We start from the raw sequence: 26,601 nt of genomic DNA, 5'->3' as shown, positions 1-26,601 counted from the left end.
AGTTGATAGTCAAAAGACATTGCTTATCATGCAAATTTCTCCTCTCGACAAAAAAACTGGTCTTGAAGCTTCCTCTTAATTCAATTAACTACACGTGGAAACTTCTGTCTTCCGCGAAAATACACAAACATTTCTTTCTTTTCGTCATTCCATCTGAGACGTTAATTACCCTGTGATAAGCCATTCAATACGAATCGGATGAAGTATTTTCATAATTCTCTTCACGATGATGGATTTGCGTGTCTTCTCAGTGGCTTGTTTGAAGCAATATGCCGCAAATAAAATGACTCTATTGGCTCATAGCAAATAGAGTTGTTTTCTTGTTGAAGTATATTTTTTGAGAGAAAAATTCACAATGTTGAATGTCAATCTGACTTTCCCACATCTCTGGTCTTTAATGCTATGATACAGTCGTCGATCCAGTAGTGATTGAAATAATTGCAAAATTATAAACCGATTGCCCCACGCCTCGAAAATTATGTTTTTTTTTTCTTTTCACAAAATACCTAATGATTTTGACCACGAAGCGGGGAAAAGAGCCAGTGTCTCTGTCAAATTGCAAAATGTACATCTCCAGTGTGAACTGTTCAGCATTTATTGAAATGCTTCTTTTTCCATCACTCAATGCTCAAAATTGATTTGTTGATCGCATAAGACAAAAGCCTTAGGTGCAGATGCCAACAATTCACATGAACTTTGTTGGTTACACCTCTGGAAAAATTCATAATTTCCCACAGAGTCACACGATCCAGATTTTTTTTTGAGCACAATCTGCGAATTGATTAAATAATGGATCAATAATTTATTTATGCAATTCTTATTATTCAGCAAAGATGATTTTGTTACCTATTAATTGCTTCTGGCTTATGTACAATGAGCGAAAAATCATGGGAAATACACCCACAATTTGTTATCGAAGACTTTATAACACATCATAGACAGTAATTAAAATCACAACACGCTCTCATTTGCATACAAGAAAGTATGAGATGTGAATCGAATTGAGATTCACAGAGGAGATCAAGTATTATGATCTCTAAGCTGGTGATCGTGGAGACTAAGGGGAGGGCAACTAAAAAAAAAAATAGTCTGAAAAAAATTAAAAATAAAGCAAAAAATAAAAATTTTATGCTTCATAACCAATTGTATAAAATCAAATATTCTGAGATTGAAAACAGATTGGAATAAGATATTTTTAGTATTTTTAACAATAAGATGCAATTATACTTAAAATCGTCGAATGAGGTCATATATGGCTCGTTGGAATGGTCTTGGAATTTCTGACAAGGCTCAACCGCTTCCAATCGGTCATGAACTCTCAATGGGGATCTCAGTGGCGCAATAGGCAAGACCGTTGGTCTTGGGTGGACTGGATCTCTGACTCGACTTTCAAAGTTGTGAGTTCGAGTCACGCCCGGTGCAATACAACTGAATGTTCAGAAAAAGGAAATTTCACACGGAATTAAACGTAATAACAATGCGCTGCCTCTGCCCGACAACTCCGGGAGCATGGAAGAAGCGTGCACACTGAGGGGAAGGTGCTCCTGGACGGTCTGCAAACGGACTTTGCAGATTCTTCCAACACGGGATCAACAACAAAGTAACATGATTACATGATTAAATTGTAACAATATATCTCAATACGATTAATAATAATAATAAACCGTTTCGTTACTGGTAACTACACTGAGAAAAAAAAGAGGGTGCGATTAACTTTTCTTCCTCATAACTTTAAGACTTTTTATGTGTAAAAATTTATCAACATTTTTCAATATTAATTTTACAACTTTTTAAGGGTAAAATTAACATGGAAAAGGGTAACTTTAATCCCCAATACACCTAAAAAGGGTAATACTTACACCGATTTTGGATCAATAATGCAGGGTAAAATTAACATTTCCGGAATGTTATTTTAATTTTTTCGGATTTCTCTCGGTGTAATACTAAACCTAAAATCAATTCCATTTACTCTTAAACAATTTTGTGGGATCTTTTGAGTGATTTATAAATCGGTTCGAATCAGTTGAGAACCGATAAACAATAAATGATGCATAAATGGGGTATAGCAGCTAAGTCACGAATACGAGCATTTTGTAAAGCCTGGAACGCCTTGCCACCTGTGTTTTTGGAAAACTTAAATTAGTTAAACATCACTTGGGTTAGATTTGGGTGGGTTTCTTTCGTCACATGGCTCCGGATTCTCACATTTTAGAAGTTTCCACTTGCAAGAAGTAAAATAAAAATGATTTAAAAAAGAAAGTGTAATTTAAATTGATCTTATTTATTTTACATGCATGATTTACATGATCTATCTTATAATAAAATCATTGGACCCAATTATAAAAAATAAATTCTTTAATTCATTAAACCGTTGAACCTTGTAAATAAATAAAATGCTGAATTAAGAGTTTGTTTTGGAACTTTACGAATATTTATATCTTTTACTAAATCTGTTTTTATATTAGTAAATCATTAAAAGAAGAAAATTAAATTTTGAAAATATTTCAAGAAATTCTAGACAAAACTTTTTTTGTTGCTGAAATAACAACATTTTGTCATATTAATAAATATATTTCGTTAATTCAAAATTTTTTGTTAAATCTTATTAATTATTTTTTTAACAGTTGAATTTTTGAAAATCTATAACAATGTTGTTTCAAATTTTCAGTGTTTTGCTTCAATATATAACATTAAATAACGATTTTTTATGAGAGATACATCTATTTTTGTTACTTATTCGCCCTCAAATTTGAAAAATATTTTCTTTTTGATCACTTTTCTCTTTCAGTCGTTTTCTTGCCGCCAACATGTGTGACCTTTCATTGCATAATTTAGTGAATTAGTTTATTCAATGAAAGTCCCCAACAAATTTTGTCGAAAAAATAAAGCAACATCCATTTATAAAATCCAATTGAAAGTTGCAATTTTAAAATGCATGAGATTATGTCTAATTCTTTGTCTCTTTCAGTAGACAGACGAAAATTTGCAAAAAAAATTTCAGTAATAAGCCGTTGACATGTCGCAAAAAATATGAAATTGGATCATGTCATGCTAAAACTAGATGACAAAAGAGCGAATGTGAGACATTGTCCAAATAAAGCTTATCAAGACAATCTCAACATCAGTTGCCCAAAATTTGATTCGGCATTTCGTAAAATACTTGTGAATTTTCCTTCGCCTTAAGAAGGTTCAACTTATGATTTATCGAGGGCCATATCATACAATGTTGCTCAATCGAAGAAAAATAACTAGAAGCGAATCATTAATTACACTTATGCATCAAACACCAGATACAATGATATTACAAAGAGAAGAAGAAAAACGAATGTAACTTCCCATTCATTACACGTGTTTTTTCTGTTTTAATGAGACTTCGAAAAAATGTTCTCAATGAAATTTTCACTAAATACCTCAGAAAGACAATAATAAAAAGTGCACAAAAAAGACAAAAACATCATAATTAATAGCATCGAATTCCATATGGAAAATATTGCCCTTGGACTCCGTGGAAGTCTGTTTTTTCCCCATGTTCTTCAATGATTTAATTTGTTTATGATTGTCGAATAGTGAGATTTCCTAATCTCATTTTCTCGCGCTTGTCCGAAACACTTTTCAACCTGCAAGCATTGTTTGTTTCTGCATTGCCACTCTTACAGTGCCTGGACTGAATGTTACAAACATTGTTTTTCTAAATTTCAAAATTAGCTCTTTTGTAGGTTGCCTAAGTCAAAATCAAGTCACTCTAATTAAATTAAATTGTAAATCAAACAATCATGTCCAGTGTTGTGCTCTGTAATAGGGGGAAATTCTAAGACGGTGGTGGACATAGAAAATTTTTAGAATTAAAATGAAGAAAAAGGAACAAATAGAGCGTCGATCGTAAGTAGCGAATATAGTAAAAAGAACCACATATATTTTTTTTAATTTATTTGGTTTTGTGGCAACAATACGGAAAAAATCCGGTGATTTGGGAGAAATACCGAAGATCGCTGTTACTATTCTTAGGGGAGCCTCAATTAATAGTCTTAAATAATGCGCTATTTTTGCCTTTTTTTAATAGAAGGACATGACTAAGTTTCATGATATTTTTGTTGCATGTTTTATAATATGTTTTATACATATTTAAAGTGTTCCAATAATTTTTTTGGAAACAAAATATTACAAAAATTCGGACTTAATGAGTATTTCGGAGCGCGCCTTGTCAGGGCATTCCCTAATTGGCAGGAAATGTGCAGCTTTTAGTTCTTGTGTGAAAAAATAATTTTCATAAACGTGTTTAGCATAACGTGTTTAATAAACGGAACGTTTTATTTGTTTAACACTAAACCTCAAGACCGGTCAAATTGAACGTTTCAAAAACTTTTTAAAATTAACACATTAAACGGTAAAATGTCGCTATCAAACTTTATGAATTTTTTAAAATGTGCATGTAATATTTTTTCATTGTTTAATTTTAAATGTTTTCCTGTTTTCCAAGAAAAAATTGTTGAATATCCTACTTACCGCGGTCGGTCATTTGACAGAACGCGTTAGGAAAGAACTACTAAAAACGGTCGGTAGGTTTAGTGTTAAAAAATGCAAATATTATATTTTGGAGCAAAATTCTGACTTAAACATCCTATTAAATATATTTCTAAAAAGTATTTTTTTTAAGTTCAGAGGTTTACTAGAAAAGAATAAGTCTTTAGCTATATTTCCCGGCAATTCTTTGAAATCGTAAAAATAAAAAGTTGGGAAAAAGCCAAAAGCGTTTCAAAGATTTGGATCCATCTCTGTGACATATTTTTTTTTTGTAAATTTATTTGAACCGATTATTTTGACCTGGTAATTCAAGTTCCCTCCTTAGCTTAAGTCCGCTTCATACCTGAGCTTCATACCGGTACCTTGCAGTTTGAGTGTGATGGAGAAGTCTCAATTTGTGCTTTTTGGTATCTGAAATTTGCGTTCAAAACCAAAACATTGGCCTCTATTCTGAGACCAAAATCAAGATCAAAATTGCAAGCTGCCAAATATTTCCAAAATAAAGATTTCGTATTCTAACGCGAAGTATTTATGGAACTTGAAATGTCTTAGCTAAGAACCAAGATTTCAAGATTTTCCACACTTAACGAAACGTCACTTCTGACAAATATCTTCATTTCTCTGTTGAATTTGTTGAATTTCATCATATAAATTAGGAAAATTAATTATAGGACGTATTAAAGAATAAATGAGAGGTCATAAACGGGAGTACAAGAAGTGCAAACCAAACTTGTGACCTGTGATAAACCAAGAAATGCTTGTGTATATTGATCTTGAAATTTTCTTGATCTTGATCTTAGTCTCAGAATCGAGGCCATTGTTTGAATATCGTATAATTCTTTTTCTCATCTCCGCAATGACTGGTTTTACATTTCACTGTTTCATTGCAAAGGTGTGTCATAATTTGATAAACCACTGACATATCACTGAACTTTCGTTTCAACGAAGACTTAGCTATAAGTCTTTAAATTTTTGGGCTTAGCCGAAACTGGACCTTTTTCAGGCAATGCGTTCATTTACACCGCTGAATTGGATTGAGATTGAATTGTCCCAAAATCGGGTTTTGGGACAATTTAGACTCAATCTGAGACGGCAATATAAATGGTTTCATTGAGGCCAATTCCACCCCCGCATTAGATTGATACTGAATTGCCCCAAGATCCGATTTTAGGACAGTTTAATCTCAATCTAATACGGCGGTGTAAATAACCTCAATGACTTAGCGCTAAGTCTCAGCCATAAGTCTCTAGTCAGAAACCAAATCGGAGATCTAGGGTTTGAGTTTGATAAGTGTAACGGTAACCATTCAGCTGAGTGAGTATAGGATTTATCTTTAGTTGTACGTGCTATCTTGACACGGCACTGTAATATGTGCAACATCGTGTGAATCACTTTATGAGCATTAAATATTTCATTCATATTTTAACTAGCTACTAAAAAGTAAATCAGGCAAATTGGACAAAGAAAAAGCTATTTTGCTTCTGAAATTTTCATTGTTGAAATTTTGCATCCGAGGACGTTTTGTGCATTTTATATATGGGGCATCTTTTATTAGTCCCAATCAATTTTTTTTTTAATTTTCCGTAATTTATAATACCTCAAAATTGGGCCATAGATAGGCCTATTGAAATACGTATCATCAGTGAGTGGACAAAATAAAAATGGTAAATTTAATGTCTTTGGTGGTCTCTACATGTTGCAATTGGTGGTTCCATAAAACGCGAATATGCTTGTCTTATTGCAAACTTCTTGCAAGTTTTGCCATTCTTCTACTGTGGGCATAATTTTGAGTGTGGCGTGATTTTTTTTTCTTCTAGTAACAATTGTATGGCAATTTCAAGAAATGGAGGAAAAAGATGTTATGTAGAAATATGGAATGGGGGGCGGGGGTAGGGATGCACGAGAATTGGTGTGTCCTCCACCTCAGCAAAGTCATGTAATTATGTAGAAGATCAGCAATCCTCCAAAGAGAATTGGTGGTGGAATGAATCATTGAGTATAAAAGAATCAGATTTGTGTGCTCAAGACAACACAAGTGTTTGCCATACAAGTGGATTAACTAGCTAGCTCTTCTCACAAGAATTAAATTATCTCTCTTGTGTGTTAACATAACAATGAAGGTATGTGCAATGTTTTACTAATGTGCTTGTGGTTAAAGTTTCTTCCTGAATCTAAAGTGTTTCTATTTTGGATATATTCAATGTTCTCGCAGGCTTTTATTGTTCTGTGTCTGGGAGTTGCTTTCGTGGCTGGGGCTGCCATTGAGAAGGAAATTGAGCCATCCGTTAGTGACAAGGAAGACCCAGCTCCAGTTGAGGGTGAGAAGAAGCAAGGAAAGCGTGGACTATTCGATCTCGGTTATGGATACGGAGGATATGGTGGATATGGTGGATATGGTGATGTCGGCCTAGGACATTCTGCCTACGGTGGATTGGGATACGATGGGTAAGTATTTTATCCGGAAGAGTCTGGGTAATTCAAATGACCCATTTCAAACTTCCAGACTCGGTTATGGTGGTGGATTGGACTTGGGTGTGACAAAAACCGTTGTGAAGCATCATCATCACACCGTTCCTGTAGTTGTTGAACGTAAAGTTCCCGTAGCCGTGCCAGTTGTCCAGAAGGTTGTGCAGAAAGTAGCTGTTCCTACAGTTGTGGAGAAACACGTTCCTTACTTGGGTGGACTGGGCTATGGCGGATACGGACATGGACACGGATTGTCCGGATATAGTTACGGTGTGAGCCATAGCTACCATGGACTCGGTCACGGAGGATATGGCTTCGACTATCATCACTATTGATGGTAGGTCAGAATGTACAAAATGTGATCCCCAGTGTCATCTGCCCTATCAAATGTTTTAATTTATAAGTTTGCAGCCCTTCTTCATATCCACATTTGTTTTATAAGACCAAAAACACGTTTTTTGTACCACTGAAAGACCAAGATGTAATAAAGTCACCAAATTTGAAATTCAGAAAATCTGAAAAATTTAAGTCTTTCCTTCAACGAGCTTGGTTTGTTTATCACTTTGAAAATCTTTCAACAATAACATTTATTTAGGTAATTACCTTGGTCTTAATTTTCTCGTCATATTGTTCTAGAAAAACAAAATAAGGCTTGAGAAATTCTAACGTGTTACTAACAAGGATTTGCATAACTTTGCTTGAAATTTTCACAAAATGTCCGAAATTCCGAAATTGTATAGGGGAAACTGGGGCACCTTAAAACACGGGGTAGAACCAAACACTTATTTTTATTTCTAAACTACTTGGACTAGCTCGACCATATCTTCAGTGGACAAGCAAGCCTATTATCTATGAATTCATACAGGTCTCGTTCTCTTAAGTCTAATATCTAGTTAAAAAAAATCGCAGTGTTCGGTGCTACTCCGCGTTCGGTGGTGCCCCAGTTTTCCCTAAGTCAGTCAGTGTTCCGCGGACCGTTAGGTTATCCTCGTATTGTTTCTCTATCTAAAGTAAAATGAACTTTTACTTCTTACCTCTACTTTTACCACTTAACTCTTACAAGGAAGCACAATATTAGTCCACATTTTATATAAAACTAATTATCCTTGAGATATCTAATTAATTTTGTGACAATATGAAGTACGTCCGAAATTCAATTGAAATTTTCGCTTTAATATATTTTTCAAAATGGAAGATCGATGCGATTAACGTTACGAACTAGCATATTTATTCTATACTTTTAGTATGCAAAAGGAGAATTCAATAGTTAATTCCATTATACTATTTATTATTGCTCAAACATTGCAAAAAAAGCTTTAACATTGGAAAACCGTTAGAAGTAATGATATAATGTCATTGGCGTATATGGACGAAATGTTCATCTGGATAATATCTAAAAAGTATTAAAAATTAAAAGAGATTTTTCAGGCCGTTTTGAATATATACCAAAAGCATTTATTTTTATTGGAGGACAGGGCATGTTAATGATTAATGAACCTAGCGTTTACAGCGGGATCCCTTTGAACACTTACATTTTGCTATCTTTTATCGTTAAACACCTAAATCAATTGGAAAACAAAACATAGTAAATAAAAAGTTTCTAAGACATGTTCTTCAACTTACCATTATAATTGGACCCCAATATTACCACTGAACCTTCATAATGGTTCATTCGAGAGATATTTGTAGTACATTAATATACAGTTGGATGAAGAACTGGCGTAATGTGTATTGATAGGGGACTCTCCGGTGGTGGCCAGTGGATTTGAAGTCACTTCACAAAGAAAAACACTTCTTCAATCTTTCAGTTGATAACACAAAAGAAAATTATTAACAGAAAGCGCCAAATCACATCATATCCGTACCTAAGAAAAGAAAAATTGCTTAAAAGTTGAAAATCAGTGAAAACAATTTCCTGAAAGACCCTTCCCAATTGATAATCTGAAAGTGATGATATTGTTCAATCCCACACAAAATAACGATCCTCATAAAGTACAAAAAACATAGTTTAGTCGATCACTGAAGAAGGGCCACATCCAGGACCGAAAGATCTGGGAAAGTTTGAAGAAGTGTTTTTCTTTGTGAAGTGACTTCAAATCCACTGGCCACCACCGGAGAGTCCCCTATAAATTAATATACAGTGGCGGCAAAAATAACAGAATCATTATGCAAAGCTTACTTTTTAACTTTTGTATATTTCCCCAATTTGTTTATATAATTCCGAAGTAGAAATCTTAAAATTATTAGAATCGTAGTATAAGGGTTGTTTTGGCCGCTAGAGGTCTCTATTTTACACAAAACACGTCAATAGTGAAATTCAGTTAGGCCATAAAAAACTGGAAAACTGTCATTTATGATTTCTAAATGTGGCTTTATTTAAACTTATTCGATTTATAGACCGCATTCTTTAATTTAAATAAAAGTGGTCATATTGTGTTGTTCAAACCAAATTTCACTATTGATGTATTCTGTGAAAAATAGAGACCTCTAGCGGCCGAAACAACACTTATTTGACGTAAGGTAATTAATTGAACATTTCTATGTCGAAATTATTTCAACGAATTGAAATAAACAGAAATGCTCATGGTAAAATAGTGGTCTTTGCGGAGCTGATTCTATTATTATGGTCGCCACTGTATTTACCTTAAGACTGCTCCTAAATCTCAATTTTTTCTCAAAAGTGCGGCTTTTTTAGTACAAAAATTTTATCCAAAAGTACGACTTATTTTGATACGGAGGGAGTAAATAACAAATCAATTTTAAGGATGCAGTATAACGGAGGTCTTTTAGAATCAGACCTAAATTTAAATTTAAGGATTTTCTTAATAAAGAAGTACAAGTTCTACACTCAAGAGAGGTACTTCTGTTTTATTTTCTTTTTCCCGTCTAATCAAGTCCTAAAATTCTAATTTAGATTGTAAAAAATTGTAAAACATCTTATTGTATAGCATTCTCGTGTCAGCATAGTCTAGAATGAAAATAATTAATTTGGTTAATACTATGTGTTCAAGCATGCAGAAATAGAGTATAATTTACATAGAATATCAGATAGATGTTACTTGAAACGATTTAAGTGCTATTTAATATATCTCTAAAAATTCTTTAATTTTTTTTAAACACCATGTAGTAATGTTTAAAGAAAATTCTCATCAAAAATAGTTTAAAGGATTTGTAATTTATTTCCCTCTGAACATTTTTCATGAAGACGTAACTATTGAAAATGATTAATTGTAGTTCATACAATTCAAACAATGTAGCTTCCAATTAGTTTGCTAAATATAAAATTAATCACTTAATTGAACGCCACAGCAAATACATTCGGCAATAAATCAACAAATCGTTCAATTAAGCCCATTACAAGCGCGAAAAATGGTGAATTCAATTAATTTTATAGTTCAAAAATTTTCATTGTGTGCGTTTTGCTCCAAATGGGAAAGTGTATTGGGTCATCTGTTGCCTGGTTGAGAGTGTTTGTGGTATAATCTCAAGTTGAAGGAAAAAGAGACGGAGAAAATATGTTTATTTTGCATTATCGAATAAATTATTTAATAATATAGCTTGAATAATCAACTTTGAACACTTTGAATGTATCTGTTTGGATGAAAAGTAAAAGATTTTGCAGATTTTCAGGCGTTAAAAAAACAGTGTTTTTATTTAAATAAGAATTTATAACAACAATGAGGAACATGGAATCTGAGAGCGTCGCCCCAGAGAGATTCTTAGGAGATTTGTAGAAAATTTAACAAGAGGATAATTCACATTTAGTGAAGAGATCTAGTGATATCCGTGGCTTTCTTGGCTGTATCCTCCGTTGAAGAGTGGAGCGGGAACCTCGTGAATTCCCCCGGTGCTTTGGTAACCAGAACCATCATGGCCAGAAGATGCTCCTTGGGAGATGAATTGATAGTTTACTGGAGCAGCCTGACTCTCTTGGTGTTCGTATCCTTGTCCGTAGGATTCACCACTTCCGTAAGATTCACCACCTCCGTAAGATTGTTGAAGATCACCCCCAAGACCATTTCCATATCCACTGTGGCTGAATTCTTCATGCTGATAGGATCCACTGGCTTCTCCTCCATGTCCACTAGCATCACCTCCGCTGAGTTGGTGCTCCTGTCCACCTTGAGCAGATCCACCAAGGGCATGACCACCCTCAAAGTGACCACCTTCTCCAGAACCCAGCTGAGCCCCAAAATTCTCATGACCTCCATGGGACTCCTTGTCTGAGAATGGGAAGTGCTCCTTGACCTTAATGATCTTGGGCACATGTACCGGGAATGGGACGGGATATTTGATGAACTTGGGAATGTGGACAGGAACTGGCACCTTGACAGCCACAGTCTTTGTTATCCTGATGATCTTTGGTGGACTGTGTTGCTTGCCGACATATGTACCCAGATGCTCGAGCTTTCCTCCAGTCTTGTGAATCTCATCAAAATCTCCACCAAAGTCACTTCCACCACCATGACCACTGCCCGCAACGATCGCAGAGGAGATCGTCAGCAAAATTGCGATTTGCACACTTTTTGTGAACATTTTTATTATTTGCACAGAGTACAGAGAAAAAGATCGCGAAAGTAAGAGTTGATGTCTAACGGAAGGAAGTATTTGCGAAACTGATGGAGAATATCTGACTAGCGTGAGATTTTATACAAAAGCGTATCACATTCACTCAAAAATCTCTTTTCCAAGACCCCATATGCCCACTTCTTTCGCTTTGGTAGAATGTGGGGAGAAAGATATGTAATTAGTTGTATTTTTGGCCTTTCTGCTGATACAAATTAATTCTTTTGCTCTTTTCACTGAACTTACCGGCCATTTAGAGTGGGAAATCCAATATTTGCTGATCACGCTGCATTTACTGATCATTGTCTCGAATTAAGACTTTTCGGAAGAGATATTGCGTGACATTCCTAAAGTTATTCAATAGCTCCTGATATATTATACAATTTATATCAGAATGATTGTTCTTTGTTAATTAATTAAAAATTCTTAAATTTCTTTCAAGCAATTTTAATAATTTAATTAAGGATTAGTATTGAATGGGATATGGAGGAACCTAGAACTCTAGAACGCAAATATTCTGTGTTCTAATGCTCTTATGGCCTCTACACACTAGAGATTTTTTGTCCATATATTTGTCAGTTTTTCCTGCACAACCGTAGGAAAATTTTCTTCGTAGGAAACTTAAAAACAAAAATAAAAAATTAAAAAGGAGCTGTATTACAACTTTCTTTAGACAGTCGTTAAAAAATGTTCATAATACAACATTATAAAAAATTACTCAAAGACAATGTCGTACAGAAACTTACTCATGTTGGCTAAAAATTAATTGCCAAAATTCATATTATTCTCTAAAATTGCTCATTTTTCTAATCTAAATGTATTACACAGGGGCCCATCAAGCCTAATAAAAAGGTAACCTTTTTTTCACTTTTCCTTGTAAAAATTTTGCAGATATTGCACCGCGACTTAAAGAAATTTCCTCGTAGTTCTTGTATTATTTCGGCGAGCATTATGAAATATGTATTTTTAGATAGCTTTTAATGCACAATTTCGAAATATATCAGATTGATAAGTCAATTCTCTTTAGGAAAAAAGTACTCTTCAGTACCTCTAAGCAAAAACGCATGGAAAAATGAAATGTCGAGAGGCCCCTGATATTACAATTATAAACAAAAACAAATTTTATCAAAAAAAAAATTGTAAAATCTTGAAAATGGCCATAAATGTGAATTTTTTCGAAGCGTTTTCAGACGTATGGCCACCCCTTTGATTAATTTTTCTCTTTTTTTGTATACAGCCCAATAATTCATCGTATTAATAATATTTTATAAAAGAAAAATAATTTTAGTAGGTAATTTAATTTCCGAAGATAGAGGAGGATGCGACAGATCAGGCATGCTAGTCTTTTAAAAATATAAAAAGTTTTGGAAATATGTTTTACTGCTTTAAGCTTCAGTTCATAAATCGGAATCGTGATCAATTAAAAAATTATAATTATTTTAAATAATTATTTCTTAAATTAAAGGTACACTGCCCTCAAAAGTCTACTAATCTGTGGAATTAATTTATTTACTAGGCATACGATTTATTATCATTTGAAATAATATTTAGCATTAACACCACAAGGTCAATCATTTCAAAACCCGAATCAAAGATAATTTTAAATAAATTTAACGTAAAACATTAAAAATTTATAATTCAGCTCTTTATGTGGAGTTCGAGCATGAATAAATAATTCTGCAAGTTGACTTGAAGACAATGTATTCTGTATGGGGAATTTTAATTTGTTTTATTATGCTTATTTAAACTTTATTATTTTACAAATTAATATTTTTTATATGGCATCTAAATGCGGCTAAATTAAGCTGAGGCTACATTGAAAACGTTTTATTCGCATTATCCTAAATGAACCTGGACTTAGCTATAATTTTGTTTAGAACCGCAATTGTTTTTTCTATATAAATTACATTGCGTTAAAGTCCAGATTCCATTCAAAGTATGCGAAAAAATAGCACTTCCAATGTAGCCCCAGCTCAGGGATAAACCTAAAATTCATCTTTAAATATCTAAATTAATCTAAATTGACGATCTATTTTTTAAAGAAAATATTTATATGGCCCCGGCACACCTTTTAGATTGGGAAAATTTCATGAAGTCGAAATTCGAATCCCTTTCTTTCTCACATACTTTGCATATAAATATGATTTCCGAGCGGGGAAATCAGTAATTTGGAAATAAAGAAGACGTGTCGCTTCTTTCGATGTTCATTTTATTCTCTTCTTCTTTCTTTTGATACATGATATTTATATGATTACTCTCCCTTCGATCATCTTTGTCTTTTATCAGATAATCTATTTTTAGAATTTCATGATCTTATGACGATTTGAATTTCGCAAGAAGTACATTCCTATTCAAGGTAATATAAACATTGTGGTTTTTTGTCAATTAAACATCAAAGAGTGATCCATATAAGTCGAAACTGTGAAAGATAAATATTTTCAGAAAAATGAATTCTCAGAAAAAATAATATAAACATTTCCACATTCTTATGTCGCGTCGATTCAAAAATGAAGACACTTAATATATGATTTATGAACGTGAGATCTAACTTTATGTCTAACTAATTCTTTCCCGTCTTCTTCTTTTAAACATCACTCCAATTCAATTTAGCTCAATTAAATTTGGAGTGTAAAAAAATTAGAGAGTCTGAAAAGTCTCAGATTCACATCTATTAAACTTTTCAATTATTTCACATATAAACACCCGGATTCCACACCGGAAAATATTTAAAAAAAAAATTCTACATAAACACATCTTTGAATTTTCATGATAAAAAAAGGCTTCTTTGTCTCGAATCACCTCCGCATTTTCTGTTTCTGTTAATCTTTATTCTGATTGTATTTTAAAGTAATAATCATTTAATTTGTATAGTCCCTTAATTGTAAAATGCTTTGCTTGGGGCATGAATAAATGTTTATTATTATTATTATTATTATTACATATGCAAAATATGCCGGAGACAATAGTGTCTAAATTCAATTTTGTTTGACAAAATTTTCTAAACCACTGCCCTGGGGGGAAGTGGGGCAGCTTTGAAATTTCGATTTTCTCCTATTTTTTTAATAAAATTGAGCATTGTCATGATATGATTTAGCTCCACAGATTAATAGGAGTAAAATCCCAATTTTAAGACTGCCCTAAATTCAAGGGTGCCCCATTTCCTCCGACATACGAGAGCCTTAAGCTTTAGTGACCGATAGACTGAATTTCTAACAACAAATCGTTTGAATCAGCTACTACGCTATCTTAATTTATATTGTATTATTTATTGCAAAAATTACGCATTGTTGAGTAGTTATTTTTGTTGCAGATACAAAGAAAATCAAGATAGTAACTGTTGCTAATTTAATTTACAAAATAATGATAAAAATTCTTTTAAAAAAATCTAATCCAATTCGAAACATAAAATTTTTTAACTACAATAAGTGGTTTTTATAAAAATAATAATCGACTTTCAATCTAATGGATTGGCTTTATATTCTTTAAGTCCGATTTACCTACATGGGTGTTCTATAAAGTTAAACAACCAAAAAACAGGACTACCCACTATTATCATAGAATTACAAAGTAAAAAAAAATTGGTGAAAGTGAAGAGAATCTAATTCCTAATTTAATTCTATAATGTCTTCAGCAATTGAATTATCTTATTACTATTATGAGATTAATACTAGATAAATAGGGTATAATAATTTTTCTAAACTCATTTAAACTTCTTGTTTTCATTCAAGACATTCGCCATTCATTGAATCATCGTTTCGTAATACCCCATTTACGCTCACTTCTTCAGAGAAAGAGATGCTGAGTATAAAAAAAAATAATGTTGGCATGAAGGAAGGAAAGACGAATTCTTACCATGTCTTCGACCTCAAATCATAAGAAAAAGAAGGCAAACTTAATTTATTCGTATTTCCAGTACCATGTATATCATTCAACTTGTCGAGACAATTTGACCGACAATTGGATCAAAATTAAAAAAAGACATTTAAATGTTTCCTTAATTCACTTTCAGCCAATAAGTCTTGCTATCGATTTCCACTTCAAATTTCTTCTTATGACGCAGTCATATTCTATTTTTGATTATTATAAACAAACATCAGAAATCCCTTTCACTTTTATTATATCTTCGAAAACATTAATTGGTAATATTTAGAATCTATGAGCAAATAGAAAATTCATCGGGATTAAACAGCAACACTTTCAGTTTTTTTTTAAATCTTTTTTTCAATATCAACAAGTGGGAAATTTAAATCAAGGAGTACAATAAAATTGATACGTAAAAAATTATATTTTAATTGAAAATTAATTCAATTTAAACGCAATTCACAAATAACAAAGGGGTGGCAAACTGACCCAGAATTGACAAAATTCTCAAACCCGTGACTTTGCTGCTATGCTTTAAAATTCGGTTTCGAATTAATTGCTTAAATGAATGGAGCTATTTAGCATGTTCAACACTCGAGTAAATCATCGCAACAACGATCTCGAACAATTTCCAAATCTGCACAGTTTATTTTTATCTGTTTATAAGTTACATGATTGAAATCTACAGTGAGTGTCAATAGTTTGTTGCCTAATGGATGTTTGAGAAATCAAGTGAAAAAAATGATAGAAAAAAATACTTTTCCAAATTTTTCTTTTTGCAGATGAGTTCCTTGTAATCCGTAGATATTATTTATAATTTTCAAAAAAAATAATTAATTTTATTTAATATCAAAAATAATTGTTTTCCAAAAGTTGGTCATTTTTGAAAAATCAAAAGTTTGTTGCCGCATTAAAAAAAACTAATTCAAAATGGTGAAAACGTGCAACCGACTTTATGTAAACCGGTTACATTTTGAGCTTATGTCATTTGATAGGCAAATGGTGGATTTGTACATTTTTAAGGCTGTCAATGTTAAATATATAGGTGTAAGAGTGATGATAAATAACAAGAAATAATCAGTTTTTTGATAATTCATAATTTAGGTTATAATGGCAAATTACAAAAAGTTGAAAGGTGGGATATTGTCCAGAGATATTGCTGGAAGGAATCGGCGTCGCTTTATTGCCAAATTTTATGGAAATTCATGAAAAGTTATACATAAAATGGTCAAATATTATAGTTATGAGGCACGAGTACATCAGAAAAACGCTACTGGTAGACCCAGGGTTTCGACTCAGAAAGTCGATAACCGCATTCTAGGTATCTCTGATAGTAACCCCATGATGTTTGCTTCAAAAATTCAGAGTCGGCTGGTTACAGAAGGCATACAGGCTTCAAATGCTTCGAAAATCAAATTCAAAATGAAAGAAAATATAAGAATAGGTACTTGGCTCGCAAGATTCCATTTGTAAGCAAAACCAAACTGCGTAAGAGGTTGTATTTTTACGTTTTTAGCATGCTCCAAGTGAATTTACAACCTTTTAACCAGATTGGTTTTGTTTACCAATGGAAACCTGCAAACCAAGTAATTATTCTTACCACTTTCATTAAATTGCGGTTGGTTTTGAAGCCTGTATGCCTTCTGTAACCAGCCGACTCTGAATTTTTGAAGCAAACATCATGGGGTTACTATCAGAGATACCTAGAATGCGGTTATCGACTTTCTGAGTCGAAACCCTGGGTCTACCAGTAGCGTTTTTCAGATGTACTCGTGCCTCATAACTATAATATTTGACCATTTTATGTATAACTTTTCATGAATTTCCATAAAATTTGGCAATTAAGCGACGCCGATTCCTTCCAGCAGTATCTCTGGACAATATCCCACCTTTCAACTTTTTGTAATTTGCCATTATAACCTAAATTATGAATTATCAAAAAACTGATTATTTCTTGTTATTTATCATCACTCTTACACCTATATATTTAACATTGACAGCCTTAAAAATGTACAAATCCACCATTTGCCTATCAAATGACATAAGCTCAAAATGTAACCGGTTTACATAAAGTTGGTTGCACGTTTTCACCATTTTGAATTAGTTTTTTTAATGAGGCAACAAACTTTTGATTTTTCAAAAATGACCAACTTTTGGAAAACAATTATTTTTGATATGAAATTAAATTATTTTTTTTTTTAAACTATAAATAATATCTACGGATTACAAGGAACTCATCTGCAAAAAGAAAAATTTGGAAAAATATTTTTTTCTATCATTTTTTTCACTTGATTTCTCAAACATCCATTAGGCAACAAACTATTGACACTCACTGTAATTCAAACCGGTAATAATTTTTTAGTAGATCTAAGACTCTTCAAATGAACCAATGCTTGTCTTAATGGATCAAAAAGGCAGGTTTTGGTATATTTTTTTTTAACTTTAGAATCTGGAAGGCTGTTAAAAAGGAATATACTCAAAGGGACCTAAACAAAAAGGAAAAAAAAACATTGAAAGTGTTTTAGTCGTATCAATAAAACTTACTTTTTGGAAAGAATAGATGGCAAATTAGGGGACTTTTTAATGTAGAGGTAGACTTATGGGGGAGTCCTCTGGCAGACCTTTTGGAATTATCTAAAACCATTTGATTTATAGACCTAATAATCAACGAGGATTCAAAACCGTCCCGTGATCAACCGATCTTTTTTGACAAGGCTTTGTCCTTCCATCACATGCACAGTCTACAGCAGTTAGACCTTGCCGCTCAATTCCAACTTTCAGTCACTAAAGCCCTCTGTCGATCTATCGATCGACACAGAGAGACAATCAATATGGCTCAGGCTATTAAGTTCAGTGCTTTGGCTTCTGCAGTGGTCGATGTTTCAAGCAATTTAAGCCCTGAGTCCTCAATATATCTAGAGCCCCGTAGCTTTACTATATTGTAGAGCGTCCGACCTATTCGACACATGTCAAACCTGTCGGCGGTTGTATCCCAGAAATCCAAAACATTTATTCTTTTGACACACCCAACTCCTACCATCCCAAGGCCGGTGCTGAAGGTTGTTATATGGTGCTCTTCTTGCTTATGGCTATTAACACTAGTAATTCAGTGAGTGGGCATCAGTTGCAGTAGACAGTTCACTTTCAGGAAGTTGAAATAAGGGTGGCAGCCTCAGTTCTCCAATATTCCTTTTGATTTTGTACCTTTATTTAAGTGAGATTCATCAAGGCTTACAATATAAACTACCATACGATTTTCTTTTTGCAAAATAATGCAAATGTCAAAATGAGACTCCTTAAGAATATTAGTAATGAAATTTGCCTTATAAAAGATGATTATCATAGGTCCTGTATAAATTTCGGACATGTTACGTATGAGCACCAAAAATGTTTGAAAATACTATATTTTTTAGAAAAGTAGATTATTTGTTAATTCCTCTTGAGCAGTATTGTTTAGAACCCTAAAATGTAGTTCATCATAGTCTCTCTAAAATTATTCTTAATACAAATATTCAAGAGCGAATAAAAATATAGACATAGGGTAAAGTGTATAATTTGGAATTAGTGTTACAAGTTGGACAATTCGCCGGTACAAGTTGGACATGACTTGATAAATACAGTACAAAATTTGTTTTTAAGCACTAGAAACCAAATTATAAAACTAAAGCATTAAAAATATACAAATAAAAATGCAGTACTAAATTTATCAAGATAAAAAGCCCTGTCCAAATTATACCATTGTCCAACTTGTACCACTGTCCAACTTGTACCACTTTACCCTAGCTTTGTGTGAAAATTCGGACACCAAGTTTCTTCAAAATTCTTGCTTTTTGGAACTGTTCCAATGGTTTTTTAACACCATCTCTTTCGTAGAAGAGACGATTTTTTGTTTCATTAGCATTCTAGATATTAAAAAGATTAAAAATTTATGGAATATTTGAAAAATTAAAAATGTCCGATATAGATAACAAAACTTCATAGGAAAACCTCTGACTAAATGTAAATTTTTTACATGATAAATGACTTAATGAATTGGGTTCCATCGATGGTTATCGTATCTTTTAAATATACGAAAATAATTTATAATTCAATTCAATTTAATTCTAGTGTCCGAGATTGAAAGCTGTCCGAAATTTAGTACACTTCTCTATGTAAAATTCGAGAACATATTAATCTATACCCTCTTACTCAGTGAAACAAGAAATTTAAGTTTCAGAATTTAATATTTCCTCTGTTTCGAAGAGAGTCGTACATTTTTTATGCAAAATGTGCTAGCAAACGTACGATTTTTTTCAAAACGGAGGGAATATTACTTTTTTCTTGAATTTATAAATAAATATAAACATGAAGTTGATAGAAAAAACCCATTTTTTGCAAATACTTTTGGTTGGTAAGCTAGCATAATAAAAACTTTACTTATCTTTACCGCACTTGTAATTTCTAAGTAAGACAATCGCACAAACCATTATGAGAAGTAATGTACGAATGCATTACGGATGCACTGATAAAGTAAAGTTTTTCTTTTAAATCAAACTTGTTACAATATGGTAAAAACTTGTGAATAATCAACAAGGAATTACACCAAATGTATTAACAAACATTACAATGTAATTAAATTCCATTTAACTACAATTGATTTTTTTGGTGCAAGATCTCTAAAGTAAAACTATCAATGTTAAAGACTTTCTTCCTAATTAAAAGCAAACTGTAAGAACGAGAGAAGTTTTCTTTAGCGAAATTGAACATCTCTATAAGATTGCGAATGACTGAAGCAACATTGAAACTTCTATCGATACTGGAAAAAATAGTTTGGGAAACACAATTTCATTGCCAAACAATGTGGAAGAAAACTAAACAATTTCCATATATAGAAACTCCATTTAAATCCACTTAGTCTTATCTGCCAGTTCTTGTTCGAAAAACGCCTTCCTCTCAAGAAGCAGACGTACCACCAATAGTTGCAAGACAATGAAAATTTCTTGAATTGTCTTATCTCAACTCTCTTCTTAGGGTGTCTGTTTGTTTAAACCAAATTAATTAACTTATGGTTTAGGAAAACTCATCCACAGAATTCCCATGGGTTGTCGGTAGATATTTTTGAAATAGAATTTAGTTTTTACCAACAACATTTTGCAATAAATTCATTTTACATGCATTAATTTGCTCAACAATTCTCAGTATTGTGTTAGAAATTGAAAATTTGGTATTAGATGGAATTTTCTTTGGTGTTTCTGAGAAAGTCTGGATAGTTTTGGAGCCATTCCCATGAGGATATATGCTAAACAAACTATTTCACAACATACTAGAGTTGATCAATTTTTGTAAATCATAGATGAATGATAACGAAAAATGAATGAAATGAAAAATATTTTTGAAAATTTTTTGAGAACATCAATTACGGGTACTATACTGACTCATGACCGATTAAGTGCGATGCAGTCGGGTTGGAAATTTCAAGATATTAAAAAAATTATACAAATTTATGCAAATTAGTTGATAAATAGACCCTCCAAAGTGGTTCAACTTTGATCTTCGAAAATTCGATATCAAAATGGTTTTCGAACATAGGGGTGTCTAAGGACGAAATATTCGCCTTGACTACTTCTAAAATATATCGGAAAATGAAAGAAATCGTAGCAGCCGTTTTAGAAAAAAGAAAGAAACAAAAAAACATAGTTTTGGAGGAGAAGGAGGGAGGTTGATGAAAAATAAAAAGAACTGTCATAGATAATGTTCAATTATGGGAAAGTGGTCGTCTACGACTTCGAAGTCGATATATCTTACCGTTTAGCCTCCGAACGGGTCACAAGTTGAAATTGGTTCCGCTCAGTAATAACCTTTTGAAGAGACAAAGCCACTCCAAAGCCAAGCCAAACCTATTCGAAAATTTACCGAAAGCCTAAAGTGCAAGTTCACATACTCGCCCCTTTAGCGCTGACTGTTCTGCCATTTCGAATTTCGATATTCTGGACACTTCAAATCGTCAACAATGTCAACAACAGTGTGCAAATGTTTGCTGCAAAAAGTCAATTTTTGTGTAGGTTTGTGGAATTTCAGGATGGCCGAACGTTTGAATTGCAATTTTAATAAGATAAATCCAAGGATAAATGTCCTTTTCGTGAGCTTGTACACATTTGTGCAACTCGTCAGTTTAAATGTTCGAACTTCCAACGGGTTTTTAGGTAAGTTCTCTCTGCTATATCTTCGAATCGATAAAGGAAAAACTTCAACCGGAGAGGACTGTCAAATCGAGAAGGTTAATACTGAACGAGCGGATTATGTAACTGCTCTTTCTTTGACTTTGAGCAGTAAAATGTGTAGACTAAAAGAAAATAAATGAAGTAATAATGAACAAAATGCGATAAAATATCTTTCCAAGTTCTATCGAGAAATAATATTTGACGTTTTAAGCTAGATCTATTTAAAATAATGTTTAACCATATATCTTAATTAATTTTTTTTTAAGAATTCTTTGACTTTGTATTGAAATTTAAAGGTAAATGACTTATAAAATTTTGCGAAATCACTATTCGTATGGGCTAAACATCATGTGTTACACTTCTTTTGAGTGTATGTACACACTAGAAGCAATTTTCATAAAAAGTTGCCTTTTTTAAAAAATTCTGACGTTTCTGCCTATAAGGACAGGGGAAATTTTCTTTAAAAAGGCATTTTATAAAGAAATTTCTACTAGTGTGTAGAGGCCATTATAGACGTTTTTTGAAGGTTGACATGGTACTACCAGTTCCTTCTTCTCATTCTTATAATTTATCAAACTCAAGAAAAGTTTATTTAATACTTCTAATAATTTTAGGTATTTTGATTGGCAGATCCTTTGGATTTAATCCGAATTTAGAATGAGTATGTCCAAAGTATTACCAAATACTCTAAATGAGACTGAAAATTTACAAACTTTAAGTTAAATTTATTTCATAACTCCGAGAAATGGCGTGATTTAAAATTTTCTTATATTGGAACTAGTTCAGACAATAAATGAGTACATTTTTTTTATTTCACTGTATAAGTGTCCTTATTTCTGCAATTACTCGATTGAAATCGTAATTTCAATGTGAACACTTATCACATTTTTAGAATTTAATCTTAATCTTTTGAATTTTTCAGCTCTGTATGAGAGAAATGGAATTTCCGATAGCTCCCCCTCATTGAGGCTGAAAGGGAGAGCTGCCTGTGCGGTATTTCCGGAAAATTGACGATGCAATTGTCTCAAAAGTGAGTTTGAATTAATTACAATTAATATTGGTAATCAGTACTATCACATATATAAAATCCACAATTTCGCGTAGTTTACCTAGCAATTTTCCGATCAATCAAAATGCTAAAGTAGGTATTAAAGTGTAATTGCCGGAGCAATTGTGATACAACTCGTGTAATACTATTACGTGTTTTAAATTCCCTTCAGGCGCCTCATTCATACCATGCTTCTCTTTTTTCACACTTTATACATCTGAATCTGGTGCAAGAAGAAGAATCATTGGCTCGTGGGCACCATTCAATCTCATGTTTAAGGTTTTTTTTTCTTACCATTATAGACACTACGGGAGATTATTCACATCGAGCACACGGAAGTATTTTTACTTTCTTCACAACCAATACTGCTTGCCATTGAGAAAGTGTATTGGTTTTTGCCAAGGTGTGATCCGCTCAAATTAGACTTGGTACTTGGAGGAAGTCATCATGGTCTTGTCGAGATCGCACATGGGATAAATCTTATGACAATCAGTGGTAAAATATATGTAAAGAGCGTGCAACGAGGGAGGAGAGGGTACTAGGCGGAAAATCAAGTCAAATTACTCGTCGCGACATAAGTTATTTCTTTTACTCCTGTTTTTATCATTCAACACAAAATAGGGACCCAATTATCGAATTATTTTCATCACTTGTTGCTCGCATTTCCAAAGCATGCGTCTCATCTATCGGGATTGATGGACAGGTGGGAAATAATTTCAAAATTGTCGCATAGAGTTGTAGTATAAAAGACTTGGTACATTCCTCATCAAGATTGCAGTATGCAGAAAGTGGTTCAGTGATTGTGACTCTTCAGTGACACCTTTACATCTATCTTTATTTATCACAATGAGAATTTTTGTGGTATGTCTAGTGCTTTTAGTGTCATTTTAACTTTAAATTGTGCAGCTCACTTAAGGATAAGTTAATTTCGATACAAAACTTTAAGCAACATCTTCTTTTAAATCCTTAAGTCTCAAATTCATTTAGTAATAAAATATTGAATTTTTTTTTAAAGGAGATATTAATTTTCACTATTTTACTTCCCCAAATGCGTGTATTAGTGTTTCCAAAGTAAAATTTGGATACATTGAATACGAATGTGTTGTTAGTCTTAGGAATTCCGAAGAGTTATCTCTCTGGAAAATATTTTATTCACAAAAAGTGTGGCAGAATGACCGTGTTAAAAATGTGGTAAAGGCCTGCACTTAAGTGATATTAAGTGACAAACTTCATCTCCAGTTCGCCTTTTCTGCCTTTTCTGAACTATTCGGTGAAGTAAATAATTCTGATCTCTTCCAAGCATTATTTTGAAGATTAAACCAATTTGGTCTGTTGCCAATAGGAACGTTTGGCCATTGGGCAGCAGCTCATAGTGGATGATTTTCTTCCAATTCCATTAGCAAAACCTTTTTGGCCGTTAATTCCGGACTTGGCAAAAATTTAGGCCGACTCATTATACTTGGGCCACGATTTTTTTCGATGCTTGTTCTCGTACTATTCATCGTCATTCACCATCCGTTTCGAAAATGAGTCGATTTTGTGGTGTTTCAGAAAAGAATCACAAACATCGATTTGGTCTAAAAGACTTTTCTAGCAACAATTTATGTAGCACCCATAAATCTAGCTTATTCCTGAGATTAGCCTTATGTCCTAGACATATTTACAACTTAAGCCGAGAGACGGATAAGTCAGAAACTAATGGAAATATAATTTGATCACTATTTTGATTATAATTACGTTAAACCAACTCTCGACTTAGGGCCATGACAGACCTGATGATTAGCCGAGAGACGGCTTAGCGTAATTATAATAGAAATAATGGCCAAACTACATTTCCATCATTTTCCACTAAGTCGTCTCTCGGCTTAAGTCGTAAGTGTGCCTAGGGCGTCAAGTCGCACGTGTGTCTATGGCATCATGGAAATGGTTCCAAACTGTTTTCTGACTAAGTTTCAAACGAAGGAATTCAACGAAATATTTTTCAAATATGTATTCAATAAACAAAAAAATGTAAACTGATGGGTGAAAATAAGATCGAAAACCGTTTGAACGAAAAGATAAATAACCAAATATTTTAAAAACCATTTTTAATAACCTTGTATAACTCTGTCTCTAAGCTTATCTTACATTCCACTTGAATGAAAAAGCTTTAGTATTTTTAAAAGTTTTTTTTTTCTTTTAAAATCGACAGACCTTGGTGCTTTTCGTTGCTGCTGGAAGTTGCAGTGAGGAGAAAGATCCTAAAAAACGACATATTGGAGGTGCCATTGGTCTACATGGTTCTTACGGTTCCGTAGGCTTAGGCTTCGGAGCTGGTTTGTACAAAACCGGTGGTTATTATGGTTCAAGTTATGATGGATATCACGGTCTTTCTGGAATCTCCAAATTCGGCCCATCAGGAGGGTCTCTCTCTGGTGCCTATGGACTTGGTTATGGAGGTTCCTATGGGGGTTCCTACGGTTACTCAGGTGGCCTTCATGGTCACAGCAGTGTTGTCCAAACAGTCCCGGTTCCTGTAGATCGACCCTATCCAGTTAAAGTCCTTGTGCCACATCCCATTCCTGTAGAAAAACCCGTTCCTGTTCCGGTAAAGGTCCCATTCCCCGTCAAAGTCGGTATCCCTGTAAAAGTCCCAGTCCCCCATACAGTTCCAGTTCCAGTTCCTGTGCAAACCCCTGTGTATATCAATAAACCGTCCTTTGTGGCATCATCCGGATCTTACTTGGCTTCTAAACCACTCATTGGCTACGGAGGAATAGGCTGGGGTGGTGCTTTAGGCGGTCACTTAGGTGGTCATTATGGAGGTTATGGAGCCATTGGATCATACGGTGGATACGGAGGACATATCCACAATGGAGTATATTGTGACCATAATCACGGCTTCATAGCCTAAATGTACATAATTTCTCCACAAGACTAATCCTTTTGTTTTAAGACTAATGTAGAATTTTATACTAAAAAAAAATAAAACTTCTCTCTCTTTTGTAATAATTTTCGTTTATTTTACAAATATTTTTATACTACAGATTTGCTGTCATTATTGAAAAGGTAAGATATTAATTTTATAAATTATAATTTACATTTCATTGTCTTAACATATAATGCTTTCAGTTAAGTTAAACAATTTTAATTTATCGTTACAAAAAGTTTTTTTTAGTAATAATTCAGATATGATAATTTGGAACATAATTTAAAAAATTAATTTCTAAATATTTCGGACCATTGCATTGTGAAAGAATATAAAGTAAACTAGGAGCAAAAGTACAATTAAAAACTCATTTGAATATTGATTGATTAAAGTGAATAACAAGCTTTATATAATTATATCAAGCATCTTATTATAGCTTTATATGGGTGTGACTGCAGAGGTGCACCTTAACATCATGAAAACGTGTTTTGTAATTAATTAATGATAATTGTCAGGACTTTACGGAGTATTAAAACAATTTACACACAAAGCAAACGATCCAAAATTTATCTTAAATTTTTTCAATAATCAAAAATTTTTACATATTAAAATTCATATGAAATTAATCATAAAATTAGTGCCATGTTTTTTAATTGGCAGTGACCATGGTGTAATGACTTAAGAAGGTGTGCTCACTACATAAATAGAGAGTGACATCACGATATCTTTTGTCTTTCTCTTCTGGTATTTGAATTCTGATTCTAACGACATTTTGCTGTCAATTTGAGTGGTGTGAGTCGAAACATTTTTGGCGGCGGCAAAGCTTAATTGCGCCGGCTTTTTCAATAAAAATTATTTTCAAGGCATTGTCATTAAATTCTGTTATATTTCAACGTATTATCATACGATTTCTCTTCGGCATTGCATAAACGAGCAGTAGAAAATAAAAATCTGCTTAGCAAAAAATTCGAAATGGTCAAAAACAAAAAATAAAAATGGTCATTACAAAATTAAATAAAACAGCAAAAATT

At 33.0% G+C, this 26,601-nt stretch overlaps 3 protein-coding genes across 3 annotated transcripts; 2 read left to right on the top strand and 1 right to left on the bottom strand.

Moving 5' to 3' along the window:
* The first annotated feature begins 6,721 nt into the window (after positions 1–6,721).
* On the top strand, positions 6,722–7,501 carry LOC129807717 (shematrin-like protein 2). Its single transcript, XM_055857167.1, has 2 exons — positions 6,722–6,966; positions 7,025–7,501. Exons 1-2 carry the CDS (start codon positions 6,722–6,724, stop codon positions 7,320–7,322), a joined length of 543 nt encoding a protein of 180 aa, XP_055713142.1. The 3' UTR covers positions 7,323–7,501.
* Positions 7,502–10,623: 3,122 nt separating this feature from the next.
* On the bottom strand, positions 10,624–11,592 carry LOC129807715 (keratin, type I cytoskeletal 9-like). The gene has a single exon (XM_055857164.1). It carries the CDS (start codon positions 11,521–11,523, stop codon positions 10,762–10,764), a length of 762 nt encoding a protein of 253 aa, XP_055713139.1. The 5' UTR covers positions 11,524–11,592; the 3' UTR covers positions 10,624–10,761.
* An 11,846-nt stretch (positions 11,593–23,438) lies between these two features.
* Positions 23,439–25,650, top strand: LOC129807716 (cuticle protein 64-like). The gene is made up of 2 exons (XM_055857166.1): positions 23,439–23,523; positions 24,854–25,650. The coding sequence occupies exons 1-2, from the start codon at positions 23,509–23,511 to the stop codon at positions 25,553–25,555; spliced, it is 717 nt and encodes a 238-aa protein (XP_055713141.1). The 5' UTR covers positions 23,439–23,508; the 3' UTR covers positions 25,556–25,650.
* The last annotated feature ends 951 nt before the right edge of the window (positions 25,651–26,601 follow it).

This window comes from Phlebotomus papatasi, chromosome 3 (genome assembly GCF_024763615.1).
Source record: "Phlebotomus papatasi isolate M1 chromosome 3, Ppap_2.1, whole genome shotgun sequence".
Lineage (NCBI taxonomy): Eukaryota > Metazoa > Arthropoda > Insecta > Diptera > Psychodidae > Phlebotomus > Phlebotomus papatasi.
The sequence above is the reverse complement of the archived record's forward strand: the minus strand, read 5'-3'. Positions and strand labels throughout refer to the sequence as shown.

Bases quoted from the DNA above. Each gene is read 5' to 3' on its own strand.
- LOC129807715 (XM_055857164.1), bottom strand. From the start codon at position 11,523: ATGTTCACAAAAAGTGTGCAAATCGCAATTTTGCTGACGATCTCCTCT.
- LOC129807717 (XM_055857167.1), top strand. From the start codon at position 6,722: ATGTTCTCGCAGGCTTTTATTGTTCTGTGTCTGGGAGTTGCTTTCGTG. The intron at 6,967-7,024 runs GTAAGTATTTTA...TCAAACTTCCAG, and splicing joins GGTGGATTGGGATACGATGG to ACTCGGTTATGGTGGTGGAT.